Source organism: Perca flavescens, chromosome 9 (genome assembly GCF_004354835.1).
Source record: "Perca flavescens isolate YP-PL-M2 chromosome 9, PFLA_1.0, whole genome shotgun sequence".
NCBI lineage: Eukaryota > Metazoa > Chordata > Actinopteri > Perciformes > Percidae > Perca > Perca flavescens.
In genome coordinates this window covers 14,904,934-14,932,481 of record NC_041339.1, presented here as the reverse complement: position 1 = coordinate 14,932,481, position 27,548 = coordinate 14,904,934, and the positions used below count along the sequence as shown (strand labels likewise).

The following is a 27,548-nucleotide window of genomic DNA, read 5'->3' as shown; positions in this document are numbered from 1 at the left end:
GGGCTCAGTGATTTCACATGTCGTTTTCACTGAACTAGAGCTGAAACAATCAAATTAGATGATCAGCAGAAAATTATTTGCCAGCTATTTTGATAATTGATTTTTTCTCTCTCTCTCTCTCTCTCTCTCTCTCTCTCTCTCTCTCTCTCTCTCTCTCTCTCTCTCTCTCTCTCTCTCTCTCTCTCTCTCTCTCTCTCTCTCTCTCTCTCTCTGCATTGTAAATTGAATATCTTTGGGTCATCTTAAGAAGCTGTGACTGGTACTTCTCACAATTTTCTGAAATTTCATAGACAAAACGATTAATTGATTAATCAAGAAACTAATAGCAGATTAATTGAAAATAATCCTAATGGCAAAAACAATGTCAATCTCACATATTCAGATTAGCATGGAGAAAACCACCACTCTACAAAAATATTTTGCAAAACATTTCTTGACCTGGAAAAGTAAAGCTAGGGTTGTTCTGTACATTTTGTTCCCTGTTCCCTCATGTTACTACCATTGCTTTAGTATCATTAGACAAGTATCATCAAAGACTTGCATTACATTAAGTTGACTTAAAAAGTCTAAACTGTGACGCTAACCTTTTTTCTTTTTTTTTTTTCTTTTCCAGAATAAAAGTACAGTTACTGAAGCCTTTAACATTTGTGTCCGTGCAAACAGATCTAACAGATTCGGCCAGGGGAAATGGCAGAAAAAGGCTGAATTGTCTCACTTCAGTTATCTTCCACTCGGGCCCTTTAAAGTCAAGTTAAGGCGGTATGACCAAACACTGCAGTATCCCTCACACAGCTGGGACCCTCGGGGCCAGTTATCCGTCAGTTTCTTGATGCTGTTCTGGAATTAAACACCACAGTGGTGCTGAGCGGTGCTGCTATGAATTATCGTCTTGTAGAATCTGAAAGGACAAAAGCAGATGGTTCACACTGGGATAATTCAACGGGAAAAAAACCATGTCCTTTACAGTCATCACGATAATTCCTCGGTCTGGCTACCACTTCTCTGTCGTCCTCTCTTCATCTTTCTTCGCATCATCTTCTTATTCTCTGCGTATCGCTCCCAGCCCCCTGCTACCTTTCTCTCAAGGTAATCAATGAGAACCTGTCACGGTTTGTGAACAAAGACATTATTCAGGCGACAGCGTGTGCCCCCCTTAAGCACAGAAACCCAGAGACTGCTGAGCTAATTGAGTCAGGTGGAGTGAGGGTTTCTGTGAGTTCAAGGACTGAGCAGCAGAGGATGTGGCCGATGATCTGAACTCCTCACAAAGTCACATACTGTAAATGTACAGAAGATGCCGGGACTCTGCGTGCCATTTGGCCCGAGTTATTTTTTGTGAAAGGGGCTCCTTACGCCAAGAGAAAAAACAAAAAGGAACACATAACAGTGCGCCGTTAATTACATTTACATGCTCGTTGCTCTTTGTTGTGGTCATCAGCGGAAGATCAAGTCTACATCGTTAAAATATGTAATAAAATCGGAGTGCATCTGCTTTCATGCTCCCACTTCTGGGCCAGTAAAGTCCAAACCGCACATTTTACCTGATCATAAAGAACGGACTGAAACTTCACAGAGCCAACCAGTTCAAGAGAAATCGGTCCTCTTTGTGTTTGTAAATATGCTGACCACATGGCATAACAAAGGGTCAGAAATTCAGTTCAGGACTTCAATGCAGCTCTGTGTGTGTGTGTGTGTGTGTGTGTGTGTGTGTGTGTGTGTGTGTGTGTGTGTGTGTGTGTCTCAGGAGAGATAATGAAAAGCGAGAGATTTTCTGCTTACCTACCTGGTTGCGCGTTTTGTGCGATTTCTGCAGCCACACCCTCCACTGATCGTACAGTTTGATTGACATGCCGCTGCAGCCGGACGCGTGTTTGCGGACCCAGCCGAAGAACTGCTTGAGTTCCCGCCGCAGGGTGGAGTTCTGCTCACCAGGCTTAGGATCGCAGGAGCCGCTCTGCAGCCGCTCTGGGAGAGGCAGGGAGGGGAGAGACAAAGGAGAGAGTGTGAGTGAAGAAAGGAAGAGGTAAGAGAGAGGGGGGAGGATGAGAGAACAGCGTCAAGGTTATAGTTAGGACAAGTGTTAGTGCAAGGTGCGGTAGAGGCTAGACCATGCACCATCTGCTTGATGTGTCAGCATAAATGTGATAGGCATGGTTCTTATTCACACGTCCTATAGTTTGTTTTTTCTTTTTTCTTACACAACACCTCTCTGGAAAGCAGCCCTGATAGTAGATGAACCTGGTGAAAGAAAGTCAATTTTTAGTGTTTTTAGCCATGCAAACAGGCACAGCGTGGCTCTATGGAGGCAACGTTGGTCTGTCAGTCAGGCCAGCACTTTGGTCCAGACTGAAATATCGATCACAACATACCCGAGTTTTTATTTGGATAGAAATTACGCTTATTTAATATCAGTCCCAAACCCTAAGATAATGCTCTGGTGTATTATTAAATAAAGAAACATTTACAGTAGCACACCTCTCACTTCTCTCTACTTAAGAGGCTTCTGGTAAAAAAACGCAGTCGCTCTATGAACATTCATGATGATTCATGTTGCTTAATTTCACAAAACCTGACGTACACAGTTTTATATAATGACAAATGTTACTCGGTGTAATGTCCTAAACTGTGGAAGTGATTTACCATATTTGGGGAGGAAATTCTAAAGTCTGCTACAATCGATTCTTTTTGGCAAAATACAGAGCCCGATAACGACTTCCTCCCTCTGGGGAGGGCATACCGCATGACCTATGTAACTCATTATCTGCTCCTGCTGCTTCTACTCAAGCTTTATAGGCCCTGTGTGTGCTGCTACGACAGACAACCAGCTTTTTAACTTGATCAATCTTTGAAGCCAACGACAAAAATCTATCAAAATGTCCCCCTGGCTCTTTGCAGTTCCTTCTAATCCTCTGCTGGGAGATCTCTATCAAGGTATCTAGCCTATTGATGTTTGGTTTCTCCTGGGTCACATGCGGTTTGGATCTGCTTGTTCAGGATGTTGAAACAGGGATAAGGACATTGTTTTTTTTTCTGGCTTCAAATGGCAAGGAAAGGTCGATTATTAGAAAAAACAAACAGCACAAGATTTGTGGGCATCTCAGACGTTTGGGAAGCATTTAAAAGCCATTTAAAACATGAGGCACCGTTTTGGTAATTCAGTCTTGTATTAAAATGTCCTCTGCAATGTACTCACCACTGCTGGGTGTGGAGGCGGCAGCCGGGTGGCTCCAGTCACTCCAGATGCCGGGCTTCCTGGAGCCATAGATGCCCACTGGATTGCACCTCACCTGGACAAAATAGACGGTCCCGGGCTGGAGGCCTGCGAGCCGACAGGACGTCTGGTTACCAACATCATCCACCACCTGTGAGAGGCAACAAAATGACAGAGAGGATAAAAACTGTTAAAATCCTTCTCAACTCCAACTAAACAGAGATATTGGCAACATCTTTTATCACCGTTATTATTTTTCGCCCTAGGAGGCTGAAATTTGGCATAGACGTCAAGTGTGTGTGAGGTTGTGTGTGTATGTGATGCATGCGTGTATGTGGTCGCATCTATTGCAAATTTGCCCCTAGCACAGATGAAAAGGACATATATATATATATATATATATATATATATATATATATATATATATATATATATATATAAAAATGTAGTGTAGATATTAATCCTCTTATTCAAAGACATATTGTATGTACCTACACAACAGAGAAAAACATACAAAGAAGCTGTGGGGAGAAAACATCAAAGAAGCAGTTTGAAAGAATGAAAATGTTTCTAAAAGCTTCACTTCTGGATGAAAGCCAGCGTTCAAAATTTGCCAGCAAAGAATCAGGCAGCAGTCAAGGTTTTAACACAAGACGTTTGTAAGTTTGTAATGAAAGCACACACACACAGGAGGCTGGGAATGCAGCAGGAGCAACTTTTATGTTCATCGTTTAATGGATCAGTCGATGCCGCACATCAAATATTTTAACAAGCTGCCTCAGAGGTGTCATAGCTAGAGAAAGTGTGTGTGTGTGTGTGTGTGTGTGTACCACCTTCCATTCAGTGCTGTCCTCCAGTCTGTAGCGTATCTGATATTTGGCCTGAAACAGGATGTCCTTGAGCTCGGGGGGGCTGGCCCAGCGGACTGTCAGCTGGTCCTCAAGGTCGCCGACACGACTCACCTGCACGTTGGCAGGAGGGTCAGTGGTCACTGCATGAACAAGGACAATTGTTCAAAGGTTTGCATGAAGCAGATGTACAGTAATCAGGGCAAGGGTACAAGAGGCTTGAATGACTTCGAAAGAGGGGGAGAGAGAGAGAGAGAGAGGGGGAGAGAGAGAGAGAGAGAGATGAAACCTACAGTGAATATTGTACTATAATACCGACGGCAGACAAACATCACACCTCATCATTCATCATCCTCACCCTCTTTATGGTGAGGATGATCAGTGCTGAGCCAGCAAACAGCCATCTGTCTCATATACAAGTTGGAAAGGTCAAATATGTAGTAAGTATGGCTTACCGTTTGTAAACACATAGCGTTCAAAGTTAGGCCCTCCTCCCCGGCTCAACAGCCAGAGAAAGAGAAAGAGTAAGAGAAAGAGCAGCAGTGGTCGAGCAAGCTAGAGAGTGAATGAAGAGAGGGGGTGCCGAACAAAGCAGTGAATCAGAGGAATAAAAAACATTATTTTCTGATTGTTTCACAGCGGTTATGTTCTATAGCACAAATAAACACACCCACACCTCCATGGGAAGGTGCCACATTGCAGACCTTCATGCTGTCTGTTTCTGTGTGTCGGTTAAACTTGCATGTCGTGAAGGGGCAAAGCAAAACATTTATTATTATTATTCTGTGACTGGTCTTTTTGATTCTTGTTTTGTCTTTTTATTATATTCTTTATAATTCTGTCTCTCTAACTGACTGATCTTTCCTAAAAATAAAAATACGTCAGTTAGTAAAATGAAATACTTATATATTTTAGAATTAACTTATGAAGAAAAAGACAATGATTGCATGCACGTTATTTCTTTGTGATCAAATACTGTTTTATAGTTTAAAATGGCTCTCAATTTAAACACTAATAATGCCATCAGGTTTACCTCAGCCTGACGTGGGATAAGTTCAGAAACATGGGCATTATGGGAAGTGTAGGTTGCAGTGTTTTTGGAACTTACTAGTCTGGATATCTCTGCCACCGCTGCTTCCATTTTGACCAGTCATCTGCTTTACAACATGGTCAAAGTAATGGTGCATTTCCCCCAATACATACTATTCCCTTAGCGATTCCCAAAGTGTGGTGCGCGCACCCCTTGGAGTGCCTTGAGGAAAAATGTAATGGTGTAATAACTACACAAATACTTTTTAGTGGTATTTTTTTGAAATAAAAACCTAAAATTGAAAACTTTGCTTTATAAATTTTAAATTAAAAACTTACATTTTAATAAATGAATAAATCTACCCAAAATGCACTTCAGTTCCTGCCAGTCAGCCTATCTTTACGTAACGTACGCGTAGCGCAACATTACTAGCTTTAACATTACCTATGTATAGGGCTGGGTATCGTTCAAAAATGTTCAATAACAGTACCAATACCGTGACTTTGATACCGGTTCCTAAACAATGCTTTTTTTCAATACAAATTTTATAAAACAAAAAGAAATTGGGACTGGCACTAATCGTTTTTAGTAATTTTTTTTCAGCTCCGACTAGGTGAGCCCCCGTCTCTGTGTGTAACGTAGTTTCTCCTGCGTGTCTCTACAATGTGTAACGTTAGACAGCCAATCACAGACATTATTAGATCTTGGTAGAAGCATGCTGCGTGTTTATTGGCTCACTGACGCTCATGAGATTTCCTCCTTAGGTATTGAAATTGGGTATTGAATGACGAGGCCTTTTTCGATACTCGATACTTTAGAGGCAATTCGGCCGGTGCCTAAAAAGTATTGAATTCGGTACCCAGCCCTACCTATGTATGCCTACTAGCTGAAACTGGACCGGGAGAAGAAACCAAACGGGAGACAGAAAGATGAGATGAGGGAAATCAAAAAAGGAGGATCGGAGAGCACGGGCAAATGACAGATGCTCGTCATCCAGGCAAGTAGGGAAAAGAGGCAACGAGAGTGGGAATCGGACTGGAAGAAAACCAAGGAAATATGATGAAACTTATTTGGGTCTGGGCTTCATGTGGACTGGCGATGCAGATTGCCCAAAGCCACAGTGTGTGGTGTGCAGTGAGGTTCTGGCTAACAGCTGTATGAAGCCCTCTTGTCTACGTCGCCACCTGAACACAAAGCATGCCAATGTGAGTCAAAAGGCTCTTACTTTAATTTGGCCATAAAAAGAAAAGATCAAAAAAAGATTGGTGGTGCGTCAACCCGGTCAGGATGTAGAACGGGGTGCGTTGCCTAAAAAGTTTGGGAACCGCTGCCTTACAGTATAGCTTTCTCAAACTCTGTGCGGGGGAATAGTCCTAACATAATGTAATCGATATATGCATACAATGATTGAATATTTGCCAGCTGCAAGTGAAAGAAATACAAATAAATGAATCCGTTAACAGATTTATGTACACGAGAGAATAATCAATTACACTAAATCCTACTTCTACTTAAACAGGACAGTTCCAGATTGGAGTGCAACAATTATAAAAATGATTTTCCAGAAGCCTTTGGACAGTCACCATATGTAGAGGTTCCTAACTTGTCATTTCAACAATGAGCAAATGGAAGATTTAGGTATTTTCATTTGAATAGAGAAAAATTGTACAGACTGGCTAGCAGGCTTTGGTTCAGGTCAGTCTGTACTTCCTGTAGAGAGCGTGGTGTTCCCTCAGTCAGTATTAAGCTGAACATTTGATCTACTGCAATAAAGGTTTCAAACAAATCAAGTGCTTTAAAGGAGAGAAAGACAGAGGGGAAGATAAAAGGGGATGGCAGCACGAGAGACAAAGAAAGGAACTTATTAAAGAACTTGTAAAAGTGTTTCCTGTTTGTAACCTCCTGCTTTAGACATCCTGCACTGCTGGTGCGTGATGCTGTTTTTCAGCTTTATTTGTTCTAACGCATTCAGCTCAAGGGAGAAAGGGAAACCGAGCCAGAACAAATATACTCCCAGCTCATTGTTTCTGTTATTGAGGCAGTGCAATGCATCATACATATGGCAACACTCCTCCAACCCACTCACAGCTCCAACTTCTCTGTTCCTCAGTGTGAAGTGAGGATGAATGGAGGGAGAGGATGCCCAGTCACGGACAATAAACACTGCTTTCAAAATGTGGCGCTCGCTGGAGGCCACAACGCTAAGCAATTCCATTAGCGCCGGAGAAATTGTAAGATGTACCCACTGTTGCTTGTACATTATAACCTAAATTTCTCGCTGAGAAAACCTGTCAAGCCTTTACCGCAGAGGCATCGGATGTGTGGTTAACTTGTACAACAAAACCGTTTCTTTGAGAGTTGCAGCCTGAAACCATACCGCTGTTACAGAGGGAACAAACAATAAAAATGAATCCCCCTCTCCCTTAGAGAAGTGTGTTAGCCATATGCAGGAGATCTGCAGACAAACAAATGGAACAGAGGAATGGAAAAGACAGGAAAGAAAGAAAGGATAAGACAGGAAAGAAAGGACAAGAAAGGATAAGACAGGAAAGAAAGGACAAGAAAGGATAAGACAGGAAAGAAAAAAGGACAAGAAAGGAAAAGACATGAAATTAAAGAAAGGACAAGAAAGGAAAGGAAAAGACAGAAAAGGAAAAGAAAGGACAAGACAAGAGAGGAATGGAAATAGCTATATTATTTAAGCTCTACAACTTCAGACATCCTCAAAACCTTTGCTTACCCACCTACATCAAGGATGTCCAGCGTGGTGATGTCAGAGGTAGCAGAGCCCAGCTGATTGGCTGCTTCCACCCAGATCTCATACGGGGTGAAGAGGGCGAGGTTACGGGGGATGTAGCAGGAGTAACGCTGCTTCCCTGTGTTGTAAACTTCACACTCCTGCTCTCTCCCGTACCACCTGGACAGAAACAAACAGTGACCAAAATGAACTATTACGTTTGTTTTCCGAAGAGGCAGACTGACTGTAACAGCACACGAGCAGGAACAACACACTGCAGACTCTATACGCAGTGCGTGTTGCAGATGATAAAACTGTACGCGGCACTAATGCATTTATTGCTAGTCTACCTGAGTGGTGTCGGGCGAGGTGATCACCTGTGAGCTGCAGCAGGTCTGGGGCGCTCACCTCAATTTGTACTTGAGGGTGTATTTGGTTTGGATGTGGGTCTCACCCAGCCCCCCCGGGCTCCACTTGCAGCTCAAGTCCTTGGTGTTGTGGGACCAACACGTTAAATTGACTGGCTTTTCTGGAGGCCCTGGAGGAAAAAAAGAACAATGAAAAAACACATTTAAAAGAAACAAGATGTTGAATTGAAGTTAAAAAAAAAAGTGGGGTTGAGTTAAATAGTGAATATACTAGGCCTACTTAGTGTTAATCTTATTTTATTCTGAAATTTACGAGAAAGAAAACATAAGGCTAAGTTTTCTCCATTCATGTGAAGCGTTCACTCCATCAAGCCAACGCATTAAAAAAGCTGATTATGCAACAGACCTCATTACAGACAAATTATAATCAAAAAGGATTTTATGTGGAACTAACAATAAAAACAGAGTTCACAACAAACAGTTTAGGTTCCCCAAAAGGATAACAATGTTGTCTTAAAGAAGCTCTATTTGTCAATAATTATGATTTTGTAAGGAATTGCATACCAGTTCTTTTTAAGGTGGTGTGAGAGCAGTTGAAAGTGAAACAATCTTATTTATTTTAATGATTTTATAACTTAATTTTATCTATTTTAATTTCAGGTCTATATTAAAGGAACATCTATTAATTTACAGTGTTCAAAAACATATTAATTTACAGGGTTTGTGTCCTCAGATATTAACACCACCAAAAGACTATAAGACTGAGCTCACTAGAGCTTTTTTTTTTTTTTTTTTTTTTTTAAATTCATTCAGTCTCCTGAAATCTGTGTGCCAGCCTGACAGCCAGCCTCCTGAGCCCAAGGTGCATTTCAATGAGACATTTCCATATATGACTCTGCAACGCCAGAAAAGCCTCCACTTACTGCCCACATAGAGACACGAACCAGCCAGGACATGTCCATCTGCTCCGTGACACACGAGGTTGTCTCCAGACTGCTGCTGGGAGCCGTTGAGGTTGTGAAGGGTGATACTCAGGGTGTCGGGGCTCAACACACTGCACGCGCTGCTGGACACACTTATCCCGTTCAGAGTCCAGTACAATGTGCTGGCGTGGAGGCCAAGCTCAGGGCTCAGCGTACACGTGGCTGTCAGACTGGAGCCGATATGCAGGACGGGATCCTGAGGGGAGATCACTGCTTCATCTGGATGGTGGAAACACATATACCTAGTATTACCTTTCTTTCTCTTGTAATGCACCTTTACTTTTCTTCATGTAATGCTTTCATTGAGTTCCATTAGTGAAAAATGTCCCTCGCACATTCCTAGAGCCCAAGGTGATGATGACTTCAAATTACTTTTTGTCCCAGCAAATGTCCAAAATCCAAAGATATTAATTTAAAAAAATATATATAAAACTAGGAAAACCTGTAAATGTGTTGGATTATTTTATCAATTAATTTAAAAAATATATACATTTAATTCTCTTTCAATAGACTAAATGTCTAATCAACTAATCATTATAGCACTAATTTGGCTAATTATGTAATGTAAATTTGTTGGTTGTTCATGTGATTTCCCCCCCGTGTTTGATGGTAAAGATACTGTAAACTTGCTGACATTGTTTTTTTTAATACAACCATAATACATTTACATTTTAGGGTTTTGGCAGCCTTTTATCATTTCATTTCCACTGATTTGACCCTCCTTAATAACATTAGGTCCTGGGCAGCTGTTGAACTTGAACACGGTGTGACCAAATCTTTTGCCAACCGTAAGAAAACGTTGCGTTTGTGTTAGGCAGCAGTGGCAGCACTGCACCACAGAGCAGGAGCTCCGCACATATTTATGGCCAAGTAATGAAGTGGATTTATGGAGCCGAGAGAGTAGGATCGGTCAGAAAGGTCACCCTGGTTTGTCGGTCAAATCCTTGAATGCTTTTCCATACCACGACCCCTCTTAGACTTAAAGTTTGCCTTTATGATTGATGCTCATGAGAAACCCTCTGTTTGAATGTTACCACTGGGCTTTTTTTTCTCAGAGATATGAGGGTTAATGTGTAGAGGTTAGTTTTATTAACTGTGCTTCAGGTGGGCGGTGGACAAGCTTTCCAACATATGTGCCACTGCACTGTTTTCAGCCTCACTGGAGTAAGTAGCAACGAATATGAAGACAAACGTACAGAGATCAAAACTGTCTACATGTAGAGGAAGAGTGAGGGTTGACCTCTGGGCCTCAGTGAGTGGGATTCGATACAAAACATGTCGGGTATGAAATATACATGAGAAAAATAGCATGCATGTGTTTGACATGTTTTTTCATCACACATATAGAAGCTACTTGCAGATAATTTTTTCAGTCTTAACATTACAAATGTCTGCATGATAATAACTTGGAATATTATTGTTATCTTTCCTGCATTTCCTTCATGCAACAGCGCTGATGAACACAATTTATTTCAATTTGTCTCATCACCACCATCTCTAGTAGGTCTTGCTCTCAGTCTAATTACTCTCATAATCATGTGCTATCACTGCATCGAGATTTATTTTAGTGGAGAATAATACAATTAGGGTATTTTTATTTTATTTTTTGATTATTTTTTGGGGCATTTCCGCCTTTAATGGATAGATAGGAAAGATATGAAAGGGGAGAGAGAGGGGGAAGACATGCAGGACATCGTCCCAGGTCGGAATCAAACCCTGGACCTTCTGCGACGAGGCATAAACCTCTACATATGTGCGCCCGCTCTACCAACTGAGCTATCCTGGCCACCAATTAGGCTATTATTTGTGTTTTTGCTGGTTACAGTGCAATCACTTTTCAACAAATTTGTAAATTGTCAGAGATTTTTGCCAAACTGTTGATACCATGGTAGCTATCCCGAATAATATTTATGTATTAGGTCCTTGTAGACAATATTGGATTTTCATTTAGTTAGGTAGGCCCCTAAATTATCAGCTGGTTTCTTGTAAATATATTGGTATCTACATATCCTCTGATAAATAACAGAAAAATCTAAAGATATGTTTACGGTTATATAACAGACCGTAATTTTGTCTCTATAACATAATTTGTTAACCAGAGAGCACTGATCATTTTATTTTTCATTGTAAAATGTCCTGCTCAGTACTAAGGAATTATTATCAGAAATGTTAAATGTTAAAAACTTAATATTGGCTGTTATATAGATTTTTTCATATGGTCATATGGTGATATTGGTCTAGAAAATCCACTAGGTCAGACTGTAATTTGTACTTAATTTTTACATTTAAAACAATATAAATGTTTAGATTTTTAATTAAATGTTCTTGATTTGACAGGTATTCAATTCATAACATTTCTCAAAAGCTGATATTCCCATTTGGTGATTTTAACCATTAACACTTTCTCTATTGATTTTCCATAAAATTTACTATATCAGTATATCGATATCGCAATATAAAATGACATATACTGTAATAGAGGATTTTATCCATATCACCTCCTCCTAATAAGCGCTGTAAATTCTTGAAAATCCATCTTCTGTGGCTGCCTATTATAATTATTATTGGTGGGGTGATAGCACCTGGGCAGGTGAAAACTTTTTGCTGATTTTTTTTTAAAGTTTATTTAAATCCTTTTGTTTTGTTTTAGAGCCTCCATACAGCAGCTCACTCCGGAAAACACTGACTTTATCTTTAGCTAACTCTGCTGCTCTAAGTTGACACATATATCCTCCCATACCACACTGAGGTCTGCACCGACAGAAACACGGTAGCCTAATGTTCAGTCGGTTGTGTCTGTCCCTCAGTTGACTAAAGTTTGGTACTTACGTGTCGAGGACAACAGCACATGTGGAACAAGGAGGAGGAGAAACATGAAGGGAAACATGGTTCTTTCAGCTGCTTTTCTTCCTTCTCGGTCCCTGTCGAGTTACCGGGACGTGAAGAGCAGACAGGAACCGCGCAGCTTCACTCTCTTAGCGGCTCTTCTCAGATCAAATGTTGGCTCTTCTTCACTGGAAGTCCGGAGACCGAACTGACTGCAGGCTGCTGGCGGGAACACGAGGAGAGCTTCCTTTAATGCTGCTGCTGCCGCCGTAACACCCAGGTTCATGCTGTTTGCTCCTCCCTTGTTTTCCCACTCAGTCACAAGTCATTAGTGCTGCCTGACACACAAACACGCACACACTATATTACACACTAATATATTACACACTAATATTTGTTATATTATAAATAACACCCTTTTCTGGAAATATAGGCCTAATAAAGAGTAACTACGTACATTTACTCAAGTACTTAGTAGACTAGAACAATTTTTCACTTTACTTGAGTATTCCCGTTTTATTCTATGTATTCTATTACTCTACTACATCACATTACTATGTCAATTACATTAAGATTTTACATATAAATACATGATGCTACATCAATTATTTATATAGGCTACAAAACTAAATATTCTCTATTGCTATAGATTCAACTGTCCAGCAGTAAGAATGAAAGAGAATCAGCCCCACTTCAGCTACAACATTCAATGGCTGTTTACATTGTCCACTGTATATCAATACAACTAACAATATAACTCTTAAAAGGGGCCATTCTGCATAATGAGTACTTTTACTTTTAATATGTTAAGTGCATTTTGCCACTAATACTAATACTTACACTAGACTACTTTTACTCATGTATTTTTTTTTAAATGTAACCCTATACGTTTACTTGTAACTGAGTATCTTTGCTCTGTTGTAGCCTATTGATCTGATAACTATAAGGTACACCACATTCCTACAATGTTCACAATAATCAAACAGTCATCTTCACGTTACAATGTTTTATTATTAAAGCACATTTATAAACCAACCAGAGTGCATCACAAAGAAACCATCAAACAGACAATGACATATATATTAGTTGTTGGACCTCCAGGCAATCTCTCCTCAGCTGATATGTGTTGTCGCCCACATGTCCCAGCAGGATCTGTCCATTGAAAGGATAGACCTACATTGATTATGCATGAACTGTCAATACTTTAACAAACGCTCCACTTGTCTGCTCTGTTTAGGGCATATGCAGCTTGGCCCTTTTCAACTAACATTTTTTTTTAATGAATGTCATCACTGCAGTGAAGGCAGGTTGTGTGTGTGTGTTTAGGGGGGCCAGCTTGTGCGTGATGGTGATGATGATGATGATGCGCGTGACGCCACGAGCAGAGGCAGACCAGCGGAGCAGACAGGACCCGGGCTGAGGCAGCAGCATCAGCAGCATCCGCACCAGCAGCAGCGCCGCCACAAAGGGAGCTCAGTGCTGGTTGACGCTCGACTCTCCGCTCCTCTTCTCCAGGGTTTCAGATGCTCCGGCTCGGCGAAAAGATGTGCGGCTTCTCGGCCCTACTCTCGGTGCTTCTTGCCGGGCTCGCTGCGGCGTCTTCGGATCTGTTTGACAACCAACTGGGCGACATCAATTACTGCAAAAAGCAATGCCAGCTCACCATCAAAAACAAAAGCCCTGCTAAAGTAAGTTATTCCTGTGTGCTGTAGCGTAGGCTGCCTCTGCAGAAAGCGCATTATCGAAAAGCTGACAGATATGCTACATCCTGCTGTCCGACATTTCAGCGCCCGCACGGACACACAGACGTAGCCTACACCATATACTCAGCATAAAAAAAACAACCTCTATCTTTACATGAAAAATATAAAAGAAATGTGTTTATGTTCGTGCGTAATGGCATGCTCGCTCCGATTTTTCGCTGCATCCTCTTAGTTGCTACGGCGCACAATTAGGCCGAAAGATGGATGCAGCTCATTTTCTTCTGCACCTCACAGACTCGTCCAAGAAGTGTACTGCATTCAGTCAGCTCATCTCGAGATACACTCGCTTTAAACTGCGCCAATAATTGATACATCCTTAATCCGCAATTAAGATCGGACAGGACAGGCGTAGCGCATGCTGTGGACGATCAGTGAGACTATTATGAGCCATGAAACAATTATCTTTTAATGACAGTATAGCCTACACAGCATCTTCCTGCTTAGACGACGCCAGACTAGACCCTAGCAGGACGGTAAATGATTGCTGGTAATCTCACCATGGAGTTTATGTGTTTTATAGCCTTACCTAGATTTCCAGTGTCGGATGTTTTTCCTCCCACCACCTCCCCCTCTTCCTCCTCCTCCTCCTCCTCCTCCTGTGCTGCCTTCAGGTGTGGTTCAGGCATCCTGCAGGGCAGCAGGAGTAGAGCTGCAAAGCAGTTCACAGTCACCTGCTTTGAAGAATGTGATTGAAAACGAGCGACTTGAGCATAATATGTCGAGTTTTAGGGCCAACATACTGGGTAGTAACTACAGAAATGACGTTAATGACGTCGCCTGACTCGCCTCCAACCCATAAGTTGAATGGTTTGAGATAAACACCCCTCTGTGAATACACAGGGACACGCAGTGAAGATGATGACAAGCACAAGGCTGTAATAAACCGTTCATGGTCGCCGTCAGGGCATCTCTTTGTCTCTCCTGTTCCCAGAGAGGTCACCAGAGGGCGCTGTTTCCTTATTTCAAACAGAGAATTAATGCCTTATGACAAGAGGAAGTACAGTAATGTGCATCTTATTTTCTCACCACCCCATTTTCCTGCACAAGTTTTTTTTTTGTTGCTACTGGCTCATTATCACTGGTTTTCATTTGAAAGCTATCAAATGTTTATGACAGGCTATAATACAACAGCTGCACCGTGTCATTAAGGGATGCCATAACCCATCTTTGTCATGTTTTCTAACAAGGTTTATGCAAGAGTGCAGGAGACATCTCTAATTTTGCATCTCCCTTTCTTCTCTCTGTCTGCCTGGTAGGACTCCATAATGAACGCCTGTCACCGCGGCTGTCGTCTCTACTCCATCTGCCAGTTTGTCAATGGCAACGCTGGCTTCAACACCAGCAGGGAGGAGTGTCAGGGAGGTGAGTCAGTGTGTCAGTCTGTCTCTTGGACTGTCTGTTTGAATGGCTTTGCCGGTCTGACAGGTGCTGAGCAGGCCGAGGCCAAAGTTTAAGCTGCTGAGTAGGGCTGCACAATATTATTATTTTTTTTATCGTCATCGCAATGATATCGTCTTCGTCATATCAACTGAGGCAATAACACATCGCGAAAGGCTGCGACATATGGCGAAAGACAGAAAATTGCACTTTATAATGTATCTGTCGTTATTTTTTAGTGGTGCCTTTTATATTCAATTCAGTGTTCAATAAAAGAATGTTAGCAATGATTTCTTTTAATTTGTTTTAAATTAAACAATCAATTTGTTGTATTTAGCAGTATACGGAAAGCAGCAGAACTGAGATTTTAATATCTGTTTATTTATGGCAAGTAATATCGTTATCGCGATATTCAACGTTATCACATATCGCATATTTTCCCCTTTATCGTGCAGCCCTGCTGCTGAGGCATCAGTCCTTTACATGTTGTCAAAATTAATGGCAGTGGGCCGAATCAGGGTACAAATCCAATCTAAGTATAGCCAATATGATTCAATTCAACCTAAGTTTACTAAGGGCTACATAAAATGCAGGTTGAACTTACAGCTATTTCTTCTTAAATTGTCTCTTAAAACTTTGAAGAAGTGAATCCTTTTGACAAGACTGGACTCTTTTACCTAAACATCAAAATGTTGAACACAACAGCTCGGCTAATATTGCACTGTTTCCTAAAAGCTGGCAGACTTAGTGAGTATTTCTGCCGGGTGTTTCGGGCTTTTTTGAACTGCTGTATTGGAAATCAATTATATGATTTGTTGTCCAGAAGGCAGATGCCCCATTGCCCCCTGTTTTAATCACGGCAACGTGGAGTGAATGGTCTCCACGGACAGCCAACAGATACATATCCCTTGCATCTTTATCTTCCTTCCACATAAACATGCTCCATGCCCACTCTCTTTTGTGCTTCTTCTTTATCGTTTTGCTCTCTCACACCCCTCTTCGTCTCTTTCTTTTTTTTATCATCATGCTTCTTCTTTCATGCTTCACAACTATCTCTCTCTCTCTCTCTCTCTCTCTCCAGCCTGCCAGGAGGCATATATTAAGCTCCTGGAGCAGGAGGCCTGCTGCACCGGCTGTGCCAGCCAACCCTCTGAACCTGAGATCAAGAGGAGGAAGGTGAGAAAGGCTGCACACACAAACACTGCAAATGCAGCTATGAGAGCCAAAGTGACTTTAGATGTCTGGATGTTAATATCACTACTGACGACACAAGTGTGCACATACAGTATTACTGAAGCACATACATAGTCATAGTCAGTGCTTCTCCTTGTAATAGAGGATCTTGCTCTCTCTTCCGCAGCTCAGGGCCATGACTCTCCGCCCTAAGCCCCCCTCTGTGATGGAGGCCGTGTCCAGTTGGTGCAACGACATCGTCAGCTCTGCCCAGAGCTTCATCTCCTCCACTTGGACTTTCTACCTGCAGGCTGATGATGGAAAAGTTGTGGTTTTTCAGGTAAGACTATTCATAGATAAATGGTCAAAGTTAGATTCTGCTAAATGTTCAGGAAAATGAACGTTTTCTGTTCTGTCTTCTATTCACAGTTTATGTAACCTGATGGTGTTTAAAGCTAAACCCAGCTCCTAAAAGTTCTCAAATTTGCCTGACATGATGTGTTTTTGTGTTTGTGGCAGCAGCAGTGTGTTGATAATTTAGAGAGGAAAAACGATGGAGTTGTGGTAAGCAGCAATGCTTCCTATGGCTACACTGAAAAAGAAAATAACTTCCAGGTACACTGACCCAAACGTCACTCCCAAAAATGTAAGAAATTAGGCTGACATGTGATCTCTGCACCTGCAATGCTGCGAGAAAACACAGCAGCGAAGTCAGCTTTTAAAAGCGAGTCCTCTTCCTGTTTGGGTTGAAGTCCATCCAACACACTTCATACCAAATCTTATCAGTGAACAAAAGCAAAGACAAACACAGAATACATCACTTTATACTGTGATGGTGTGAATATGTGTACTTCTTTACAGTTTTTGTCTGAATAAGAATTAATTTAGGAATTATGTTTACATTTTAGCTGTAGTACTGCAAGATATTACTGTGTCATTCTGAATATCTGCACTGACAACACAGTTTGGATCTTTAAGTGCTTCGATGCAAATAATTGCATACTAAAATCTCCATAAATAAACTATCCTCATACACTATATTATGGCCCACTGAGTCATGATGGGGGAAAATGATAAGATTAATATCTACAAAGCTTTTTCATGTCACATGTTTTTACCTGGAGGTTAAAAGCAAGCAAGCAGACCTTTATAGATTATTAGTTGAGCTAACCCCTGCTTCCTGTTAAGATGGTGAAATATATCCTCTAAGCTATACGCTGCCGTAGAGCTTGGGTCACTGCCAAAACAACTCACAGCCCATTTTAGAGTCAGTGCATCTGTGAAGGTTGAGTGAGCAAGGGCGCACAGCGGGATAGGGACAAGGTCGCTGACTTCAGAGAGCTGCACACATTTTTTCAGCACTTTAGTTGTTTATAAATGTCCTTTTAAATGATGTCAATTACTTCAGCACCATGCATATTTGATAACCAGCAGGGCCAGCTGTGGTAAACTCACCTCAGGATGGAGACTCACTGGGAGATTTAGACTGCACTAAAGAATAACGTTCTGGCTGTGACAAATACATATTCAGAAGTTTTAGTTCTGTAATTTGAAATGGAGCTGACAGACTCAGTTTCATGACTAACCCCTACCAAGGAAATTATATGTTGGCCCTCTTTGGTTTGTCTGTTTGTTGAACATCTGAAAAACTATAAAAGTGGTTGAAAGTTTGGGAACTATTTGTCTTTGGTTTCAATCAAGGATTGTATTTAATTTTTTTTTACAGGATTTGAGTTAAGGGCTTTTTTGAACATTTTTACAACTGATGAACTACTTACGTCAGTACACATATACATCCAGTGATTATCTGTCACTTTGTGTTTATTTTCATGCAGATCTGTATGCAGATGCAGATTAAACATTTCTTCACATTTTCTATGATTTCATAGCACATTTATAGGTGTATGCAGAAATACTCTGGCTCTCTTGTTGAGCTTGCACATATTGCTAAGGTCAATGCAGTAAACCACCTATACATTAAGGCTATAATAAGTATTGGTATGTCTAACCACCAGACTACCCAACTATGTCCTCCAAAAACTGGTCAGAAACCTGCATCCCTGTCAGGGGGTTTCCCGTTTGTGACTTTGATGGCATTTTTAGCTACATAATTAAAGGGCTCAATGGGAAATTACAGTATTCATACACAGTAATCCATACAGAAGGGCTACTTTATAACAGAGGAGTCTTTTATATGCTGAAATTCACTATTAGGTTTAAGAAACTGTGCGCAGAGTGGACTCTGAGGCACCACCTCCTGTAGAGATGCAGCAGCCACAGAACATGAAATTACTAACATTTCTTTCAGACATAGTGATGGATGTTTGCTCTTTATGAAAGTGACATGCAGGCTGAAGCAGAGAGGGGAAGCCAGGCTCCACGGGGCTGTGAGAAGACTATCAGGCCTGTGTTTAGTGGGCAGCTGGCAAACCGCCACCAAGTTGACAGATTGACTCTCCGAGTGTTGAAACAACAGAAAAAGTCCAGCTAAATTGAGGGACAGCAGAGGGGGTGGGAACAAGCCAACGCTGTCTGCCATATAAATTATGTGGATGGCCATAAAGAGCTGGCTGTACTTAAACATCCATCTGTGTGCTTGTGTGACCTCAAGTTGTGAGAATAAACTGGTCATGTGCATAACAAACAAACATCAGTGGTAGCAGTTAGTTCAGATTATAAGGGTGGAGTAGGTTACTTTTAGGTACTTTAGGTGGTTTGTCCCCCAGTGATGGAAAAAAATAAAGAAAACTTGTAATTTTGAGGAAATATTGGCAAAACAGCCCTTTACCTCGGTCATTCCCTTCTCCTCACGGACCCCACCCCTTTGTTATTTTGACAAATCAGCCCATGATAGTTCAACGGAGTCAGAGTGTTTGGGACAAAAGTGAGTCGATTTAAGACTTCCTCCAAATGAGCTGTGGTTCTGTTAACGAGCTGGCCTGCAGAACAAATTGAACTCGGCGTAAGGCTGAATACAAAGAGAGAAAGTCCCTACCCTATTTCTTCTTCACGATAGCATTAGTCATTCTGCCCGAATACATTTCAAAGAAAAAAAAAACCCTGAACAGAGCTGATAGCTCCCGTGAAATAACAGTGTTTGAAGGAAGTGTGACTTTGACTTATGATGCTACACTGAAAAGGAAGTCGGTGTACTTTCTCAGTTTAGTTTACTCCTCCAGGCACAAGACACTGAAAGTGACTTAAGCACGAACATTACATACAGGATGCTCTCAGCCCCAAGCCCATTAGTTCCTACTGAAGACAAACTTTTAAAATTGGGTCACAAGTATATTTTTCTCATCTTTAAACAAGGCTCAGCGTTCTAAAACAAACTGATCAATTGTTTTGCTGTTTGTATCCTATGATCTACTGGCTTGCCCTCTGTGAGATGATTCTGAAATCATTACGAGATCTCGGAGGACAAAGTGACACGAAGCACGGTTCAGTTCACAATGTTCTTAAGTTTAATGAGACACACAAAAATATATAGATTTTCTTCCAATCGCTGCATTCATTTAGATGACGCAAGGGAAGATAGATAAGAGAGAGGCTTTAGAGGAAAGGAGGATCGGTTCAAGGCTGGTTCATGCAGATAAATCTTCAGAAAGGAAAACAGTGTAACAATTCATGAAACAAATATATGAAACCAATTAAAACAGATGAGAGAGGCTTTGTTTAGAGTTTTTAGAGAGTGGAATGTGGAATGTTGTATGTTCACAACACTCAGTAGTTTCCTAACAAAGCTGAGCATTGTAGTTTTTAAACAAACAGGAGTAAATAGTGCATATGTTGGGAATTATTTTTATCAGCAGATAGAGAATATATTGCAAAAGTTTTATGTAATTAATTACAGGGAAGTTACAGAGAAAAAGTATCAAGTTCTCACCAGTTCAGTTTTACTTGGCAGCTTCTAAAGGACACAGGGATACATAGTGAGAATATATACATGTCATAAGAAGAAGAAGTCTATGCTTTATTGGAAAGCAGCCAAATGAATATTTTTACAAACCAATGAAAAGGTTTTTCAACAATTGCCAGTAACCAATTACAAGCTCTTAAATGTATTTAGCTTTTTCCTTTAATGGTCACTCAGACATACTGTCTCCTTCTCCAAAGACAGGCTGTCAGAACAGTCTCAAGCCTTTCTGCAGCTCTAACAGTAAGCAAAACCCCTCTGCATTGGTAATTTGACTATATCTCCATGTCACAGCTCAGAAAACTCAGCTTCGAACAGATGCATTCAGAGAAATGTTGAAATGATTAACAAAACTCAAAGGAACATCATTTCTTTAACAGGAGCTTCAGCGAGACGTCATCCATACGAATTTGAAGTGTGTAGTCTTTCTAATTACGTATTTTCAGTCTTATACTTCAACAGTTTAACAATAAACTGAGACTTTCTTTGGTTGAAAAATTATCTTTTAATTTGACAAACATCATATTTGTAATCCATGGCTCAATTCAAACGGGATCAAAAAATAATTATTATCTCTCCATTGACTCGTTCATATTTTTTCGAAAGATAGGTCCCATTGGCCGGAAGTAGAAGAGCGTGACTTTGCCTTTCTATTTCATGATTTACTCACAACAAACTACAGAGCCCATGTTTATCCTGATGAAGTTTTCCCTCAGTTTGGGCAACAATGGAGTTCTATGGCACAGACCAAGAAGCTATATCAGGATTTTGATATTCAATAGGATCCGTTTGTTGGTTTTGGTCTTTTCATGAGATGTGTTGACAATTAGAGAAATGCTGAATATCACCAGAAATGTCTTTTAATCCTACTTGTGTTTCAGTCTGAGGTGTTAAACTCTTTAACACATGTTGTTTTTGTTGCATTTTCTATACATTTTTTGTTTTCCTATGTCGTCCCATGCCTAATGGATATACTGTAAGTGGTCTTAATTGACCACATGGGGGTGCTGCAATCAAAGTTCAGATTTAAGGCCTCTAGATTAAAGGCCATGATTTGGACAGTATCAGTCCAATTTAAAGTCCAATTTACGCAAAATAATCCCCCAAGGTGTCTTTGTTTGATGAATAATTTGCTTACGTAATGCACAGCCAGAGGGGCCTTGGATACCTTTTGTAACCATTTCCCCTCTCCATATGGAGGCAACGAGACAGTGTTTTGTGATTAAAGTCAGTCAAAGTTCTTTCACATTACACGTTTGAATTCATTTGTCGACCCTCAAAAAACAGACTGAATCCAGGCCCAAAATCAACAAATTAAGAGGGTGAGATGCAGTCTAATTGTATCCACCACTCCTCCGCCTGAAAGCTTGTCTCTTCATGGCTGAGACGTTTTCTGAACTCTCAAACCCCTCTTTATTTCTTTCTCTCTGTCTCTCTCCTCTCTCTTTCTGTAAGCCAGAGCACCTTTTGCATTCCCTCTCTCATAATGCATGACAGATGCAGATCAGGCTCCGCTCGTTCTGATGGTTAGATCTCCTCAGTCTGCAGCCAATGAGAATCAGCCCCCTCACGTCTCCCCAAACCTTCACACTGCCTCTGCATCTGGTTTCAATGCACCCTGTCCAAAAACATTGCTCGCTAGGGGTAATAAACCCGGTTCTGAAATAACTTTTTCAACAGAGGAGCTTTGAAGGATTGTAAGGGTTTTGGGAAGCAAACTAACTAGCCATGTCTCCACAGTTGACTACAGTATGTTGTTTTGTTATTCTGGAAAAGTGATTGAAATCATTTAGTAGAAAACAGATCAATCGTCTTCCACAGTAAAGTAATGAGAGTGAATGAATTTTGCTGCCTTCCCATTATAGCGTAAGACACAGCAAGAGGTTTCAAAGTTCATTGATCCACTTAGTTTCAGAATCGATAAATACTGGGAGGTTGATGCTACTGCAGTGGGATTTACTGTACTGCTCTGATGTGTGTGTGTATGTGTGCGTGTCCGTGTGCGTGTGCGTGTGCGTGTGCGTGTGCGTGTGCGTGTGCGTGTGCGTGTGAGTGTGGTTGTTGTTGCTGAGGCCAGCAATAGTATAGTTAAAGCCGACTACTGGAGGGAGGGTCAGCAGTGGGGAACCAAAATCCTCTTTTAATGAGTTCTCCAGGGGGAACCAGAAACACTGTGCACATAATGAAACACACGACAGTGCAAATACTGTGTGTAGCAGTCGTTTTTTAAAGCTATTTTTTTCAGAGGTGCTGTCCCAGTTCAAGGGGTTTTATTAAACGGGTTTAGGTAAGAAAGATACTGTTTTACATGTTGAGCAGGCAAGAACAAAGGAAGGGATTCATTATTTTTAAGGCTGTTTGATTAAGTTATGCAACATATTGAGTGTTCCCAATTAATTTTGCTAGTTAAGTGTTCAGATTGATTCGGGAGACTTTTTACTGAACAGAAGAGTTAATTCAGCTTTCTCTAGCTTTCGACATAAATGTCTTTTCTTCCATTTTTTATTTTTACTTGGCTACCTCACCGTGATTGATCATGCTACAGGCTGAGAAAAAGTCTAACCCTAACTTGGTTCCAGCTCCAGGGCTGCAGACCTCTGACCTTTCTGTGGAGCAGAGCAAACAAAAAGAGCATTTTGGGTTTCACCTTATTTAAAGTGTCCAAAGTTCAACTAAATATCAAGTTATGCTTTACATAGAGGTAACTTGTACAGTTTTAATATTGATCTTAATATAACATAAGGTGACTATCAGCTGGGTGTTGCATTTACAGTACATCTACTATATATTATAACTTCATTTAAATTTGTTATCCTTTTTTTACCATTAATGTGGTGTTAAAGGAATAGTTGGACATTTTGAGAAATAAGGTTTGACCCCAATTACATGTCTGAAGGCTAAATATGGAGCGAGAGCCGGCCAAGAAGAGATTAGCTTAGCTTAGCATAAAGACTGGAAACAAGGGGGAACAGCTTAGCTCCATATTTACCATACGGACATGAGAGAAGTACTGATACTTATTACTTACTTAGTACTTACTTAAGTACTGATTTAGATTTCCTTGACATCTGAATAGTCCTTTAATGCTTACTGTTCTGTTTCGTTGTGCTACATTTGGAAATGTAAAAAGGAAATCGTCATAGTTAATTCATCTCCTGAGATGTTTCTCTCATTCAAGCTTCCCAGCCAACTATTGTTAGTTGGAGCTCCTCTGTGGTCTGACATCACAGACCTTTAACAGACCCTTTCCTGGTAAATGACTGTGGTATAATAGCTGTTATGATGGCTGAGTGTCTATGCTGTTGTTGTTCTCAGAGCCAGCCAGAGATGGAGTACTCTCTGCCCGAGCTGCAGGCTCCTCGATCCAACGTGGCGGACAAACCCTGGCCTCAGGTCCACTCTCACACCCAGAGACCCCATGGTGAGAACATATTCAACACATACAATTCTTATTTTATTGATTTATAGCAGCACATGCATGTCCCTCATTAGCATCCAACTGAAATCTTTTTTTTTTCCTTCATTGAATTGTTTGGCAGGTGTGAGGGGACATGGCGAGAGGGGAGCATCCAAAGCTGGAGGCAAAGGGAAGCACCCTGTCCAGCACACAGACGACCCCACAGCTGAGCACGACTTCCTTGGCTGCATGTCACGGTGAGCTGGAGCTTGAGTTACCCTGTTGAGAATTAAAGGTCCTATGACATGGTGGTCTTTCGATGCTTTTATATAGACCTTAGTGGTCCCCTAATACTGTATCTGAAGTCTCTTTCCCGAAATTCAGCCTTGGTGCAGAATTACAGCCACTAGAGCCAGTCCCACAATGAGCTTTCCTTAGTATGTGCCATTTCTGTAGCTATTGAGGAGGAGAGAGGGGGGGGCAAGGTGGAGGGTGGGGGTGTGGCCTTGACCAACTGCCACTTTGCTAGTTTGAAAGCCATGATGTCTCTCTCTTTCTCATGTATGGGCCAAATTCTCTGGGTGGGCAAAACAGAGAAAGGGGAGGTAACCTTGCTCCTTACGACCTCAAAAGGAGCAAGATTCCTGATTGGCCCATCTGAGCTTTCATTTTCTCAAAGGCAGAGCAGGATACCCGGGGCTCGGTTTATACCTATAACCATTTCTAGCCACTGGGGGACCATAGGCAGGCTGGGGGAACTCATATTAATGTTAAAAAACCTCATAAAGTGAAATTTTCATGCCATGGGACCTTTAAAGACTTAAATGAGAGAACTAATGCTTCCCCCATGAAATATACTTAATATTAGTGACAACCGTTTCCAAAAGCAAACCACTTAGGCCGGCCACACACTGGCTGCGTGGCGTGAGCGTGGCGTTTCTGTTGCGTGTCAGCTGCGTGGATTTTTCTATGTCTTTACACACCAGAAACGTGTCTGATGCGGCGCTGCTGCTGCTAGCCTTGTCTGTACATTTGTATGAAACGCTTCCAACACGCTTGCTTGTCGCGTGAAAAATAGGCATCGGTTCTATTTCTAGCATGCACACGTTTTCACCACGGCTCGAGCCGCACCTGAGACGTGCGTTTCACGCAGACAGTGTGTAAGCTCTAACCTGTTAACATGGGAGCCGAAATATAAACGGGCACGCCACGCAGCTGATACGCTCACACCACGCAGCCAGTTTGTGGCCGGCCTAAGTCTTAGTCTGATTTCCAGTTTACCGTCAGCGTGAAAATGACCGTGCAGAGACTTGCAACTTACTTGAGATAGCTAATCCATCACACATACCTGATTTGTTCATTCAACTGTGATACCTGATACCTTGCATATTGTAACTTCGACAAAAACAAAGGTAGACGTGATGGATTGAGGTGCAGTCACTGAGATGGGTTATCTAACTCTATGTTTCCCATACTGACAAACTAATAGCTGCGTGTATAGTACTGTAGGAAAAACACAATAAAAGATGTAAAACAATTGCTACAATATATACTTTGAAAAGCAATTTAAAGTAGTTGGGATTTGCAGGACAATGTTAAAAAAGGCTTCAAAGTGTTTTTTTCACATATTTATTTACATTCAGGCAAGTTATATTTGTTGATGTCTTAATGTTTAATTTCTCTGTATTTCTAGCCCTCTTCGGTCTCATCCCCTAACTCTCGTCTCCTTCCTTTCCTGTCCGACTCTTTCGTCCTGCAGACGTTCAGGCCTTCCGCGGTGGATTTTAGCGGCCTGTCTCTTCCTGTCCATCATGGTCATGTTGTGGCTCAGCTGTGCCAGCCTCGTCACCGCACCAGAGCAGCACATCAAGACGCAGGTACACACACAGAACCAACAACCACTGCATACGCATGCACATGTGAGGGAAGCAATGACTTGAAAAAATTAAGTTTCACTCACAAATTCAAGGGTTCTAGGTCTGCAGCGGTTTGGTGACTCAGCAAACATGACAGTGCACTCTAAGTGAGTGTGAAAGTCAAGGTGAACTTGACAAGTGAGCTTGTTTTGTCGCTGTTCTCAATCATTTCTTCTTTGTGTCTTTTCAGCTGAGCATCAATGGAGATAAAGAGTTTCTGGATAATGCCCACAAAGTAAACCCGTATCACCTGAGTCCTGTGATCGCTGTCGCCATAAAACAATCGGAGGAGAGCCAGGAGGCGGGGCCGCTGCCGGTGAAAGTTGACCTGAACAAAACTTGCGTTTAGAAAAGGACCAATGGGAGAGCTGCTGTCTTGTTTTCCAGGGTAACCGTGTCTAAAATACGTGGCCCATCAGTGCAAGGGGTGAAACAAACACATCACGGGACTCAACCGGTCACCAGAATTTTTAAAAAAACATATTTTTAAGAGCATGGCACCCGCTCCCATAATTTAAAATTATGATACTAAAACATCTAGCTTGGTCTTGTTGGTCTGATGGCATTTCATTTCCTTGTACAGCCCAGATTTCATCAAATCCATCCTCAGATTATCCTTAATGATCAGCCTGTCCATTGCTTATTGATAAGTCAGTGAGAGCCACGCTGGAGACAAGCAGGGAGGATGGATTGCAGCTGAGAGCTTTCATAGCATTTTTAATGTCTAGCGTGGACAAGAGAAGACAAACGCTGATATTCATTCTAGATTTAATTTTGCCTCGTTCTCACAGAGAGTTTGGATTAATTGATGGGTTGCTGAGAGTGAGAGAGGAAAGGAAGATGTATGGAGAGAGCACTCTTGTGAGCACTGCAGCAATTATTAGAAATGTAAAATCATGTTTTCCACTTCGCAAACACATAAAAAAATTTGCAGGTGAGGTACACATTCTCACCACGATCAGAGAAACAAAGGCACACGTACTCCAAAAACTAAAAGAGTGGCTTTTATCAACTTATTCCTCTGTGTGTTTGTGTAAGTTTGGATATGTCTGTGTGTGTGTGTGTGTGTGTGTGCTTGTACATCTACAACAGCACACAAATACTGAAAAACTGGTAGATTCAAAACTGGAACTGGATTGAAAACTGGACACTCTGTCTGAGAATGAGTTAAATAAACACTATTTATTTTCTCCTCTATTCAGAATCATCAACATCTGTTAAAAAGTGTTATTAAAGTGCCATGTACAGTTAATTCATCATACAACTGCAATGGATCTGTATGTAAAATACATTGCAACACAGATTGGAAAGAGACACATAGGGAGAATGCACCTATTACTGTATTATTATTATTATTATTATTATTATTATTATTATTATTATTATTATTAATAATAATATCATTATATTATTGCTCTTATATCACTCCAAGAGTTCTTAGCTGTTATATGTGCCATGTGCTTTCTAATAGCTGACTATTTTGTATGTCCTAGGAGCACACACTGAAGGATAACCTCTGTAACAATGTGTAATGCAAAGCTTTTAACATAGACCGTTGTTATTGGACAGAGCTGCAGTCTTAGACAAGATTTTCTGTTTCCCTCTCAGTGCTTTTGATGTCCTGTAACGCTCTTTTTTTCATCCAGGCAATGTAGACAATAACCCGTGCATGCAAGTGACGCTTTGATAGTTTAGCTTAACCGCCCGCCATGTCCGTATGGCAAAACTCTACTGTAGACTTGTGATTTTTTGTGTTACTATTTACTGTAAACATTGAACAGAATGTGTAATAATGATGAACGACGATATCCTCGTGATTTACAGGAAGGACTCTTAATTAAAAAGCCATTCAATCGATATCTGCGCTGGTTCAAACTGAAGGTATATCACAAGGAGTATTATATGAATTTCAAACTGTATTGTTTCCTTTTTACTGGTCTTTTTATTTTCAATGAAATGATACTTACAACATGAAGAAATAAAGTGTTTTCATTGTAAATAAA

At 41.1% G+C, this 27,548-nt stretch overlaps 2 protein-coding genes across 4 annotated transcripts; one reads left to right on the top strand and one right to left on the bottom strand.

Annotated features, from left to right (window-relative positions):
• Positions 1–592: 592 nt before the first annotated feature.
• crlf1b (cytokine receptor-like factor 1b) lies at positions 593–12,277 on the bottom strand. Of its 2 annotated transcripts, none has more exons than XM_028588450.1 (8): positions 12,007–12,277; positions 9,118–9,396; positions 8,235–8,364; positions 7,834–8,006; positions 4,045–4,202; positions 3,194–3,362; positions 1,780–1,965; positions 593–898 (listed from the first exon to the last, which is right to left on the bottom strand). In XM_028588450.1, exons 1-8 carry the CDS (start codon positions 12,062–12,064, stop codon positions 882–884), a joined length of 1,170 nt encoding a protein of 389 aa, XP_028444251.1. In that variant the 5' UTR covers positions 12,065–12,277; the 3' UTR covers positions 593–881. The 2 variants fall into 2 exon arrangements, with proteins under 2 accessions (XP_028444251.1, XP_028444249.1); XM_028588448.1 differs by having other exon boundaries at positions 1,784–1,965.
• Positions 11,957–27,548, top strand: tmem59l (transmembrane protein 59-like). Of its 2 annotated transcripts, XM_028588451.1 has the most exons (9): positions 11,957–12,283; positions 13,302–13,691; positions 15,023–15,128; positions 16,225–16,319; positions 16,504–16,656; positions 23,548–23,653; positions 23,772–23,886; positions 25,389–25,506; positions 25,736–27,548. In XM_028588451.1, the coding sequence occupies exons 2-9, from the start codon at positions 13,527–13,529 to the stop codon at positions 25,892–25,894; spliced, it is 1,017 nt and encodes a 338-aa protein (XP_028444252.1). In that variant the 5' UTR covers positions 11,957–12,283; positions 13,302–13,526; the 3' UTR covers positions 25,895–27,548. The 2 variants fall into 2 exon arrangements, with proteins under 2 accessions (XP_028444252.1, XP_028444253.1); XM_028588452.1 differs by lacking the exon at positions 11,957–12,283 and having other exon boundaries at positions 12,323–13,691.

Coding starts and splice junctions, on each gene's coding strand:
- tmem59l (XM_028588451.1), top strand. CDS start 13,527: ATGCTCCGGCTCGGCGAAAAGATGTGCGGCTTCTCGGCCCTACTCTCG. Junction 13,692..15,022: donor AAAACAAAAGCCCTGCTAAA/GTAAGTTATTCC, acceptor TCTGCCTGGTAG/GACTCCATAATGAACGCCTG. Junction 25,507..25,735: donor AGCAGCACATCAAGACGCAG/GTACACACACAG, acceptor GTGTCTTTTCAG/CTGAGCATCAATGGAGATAA.
- crlf1b (XM_028588448.1), bottom strand. CDS start 12,064: ATGTTTCCCTTCATGTTTCTCCTCCTCCTTGTTCCACATGTGCTGTTG. Junction 4,203..7,833: donor GCTGGACATCCTTGATGTAG/GTGGGTAAGCAA, acceptor TTGTTCATGCAG/TGACCACTGACCCTCCTGCC. Junction 3,363..4,044: donor AGGACAGCACTGAATGGAAG/GTGGTACACACA, acceptor TGCCTCTCACAG/GTGGTGGATGATGTTGGTAA.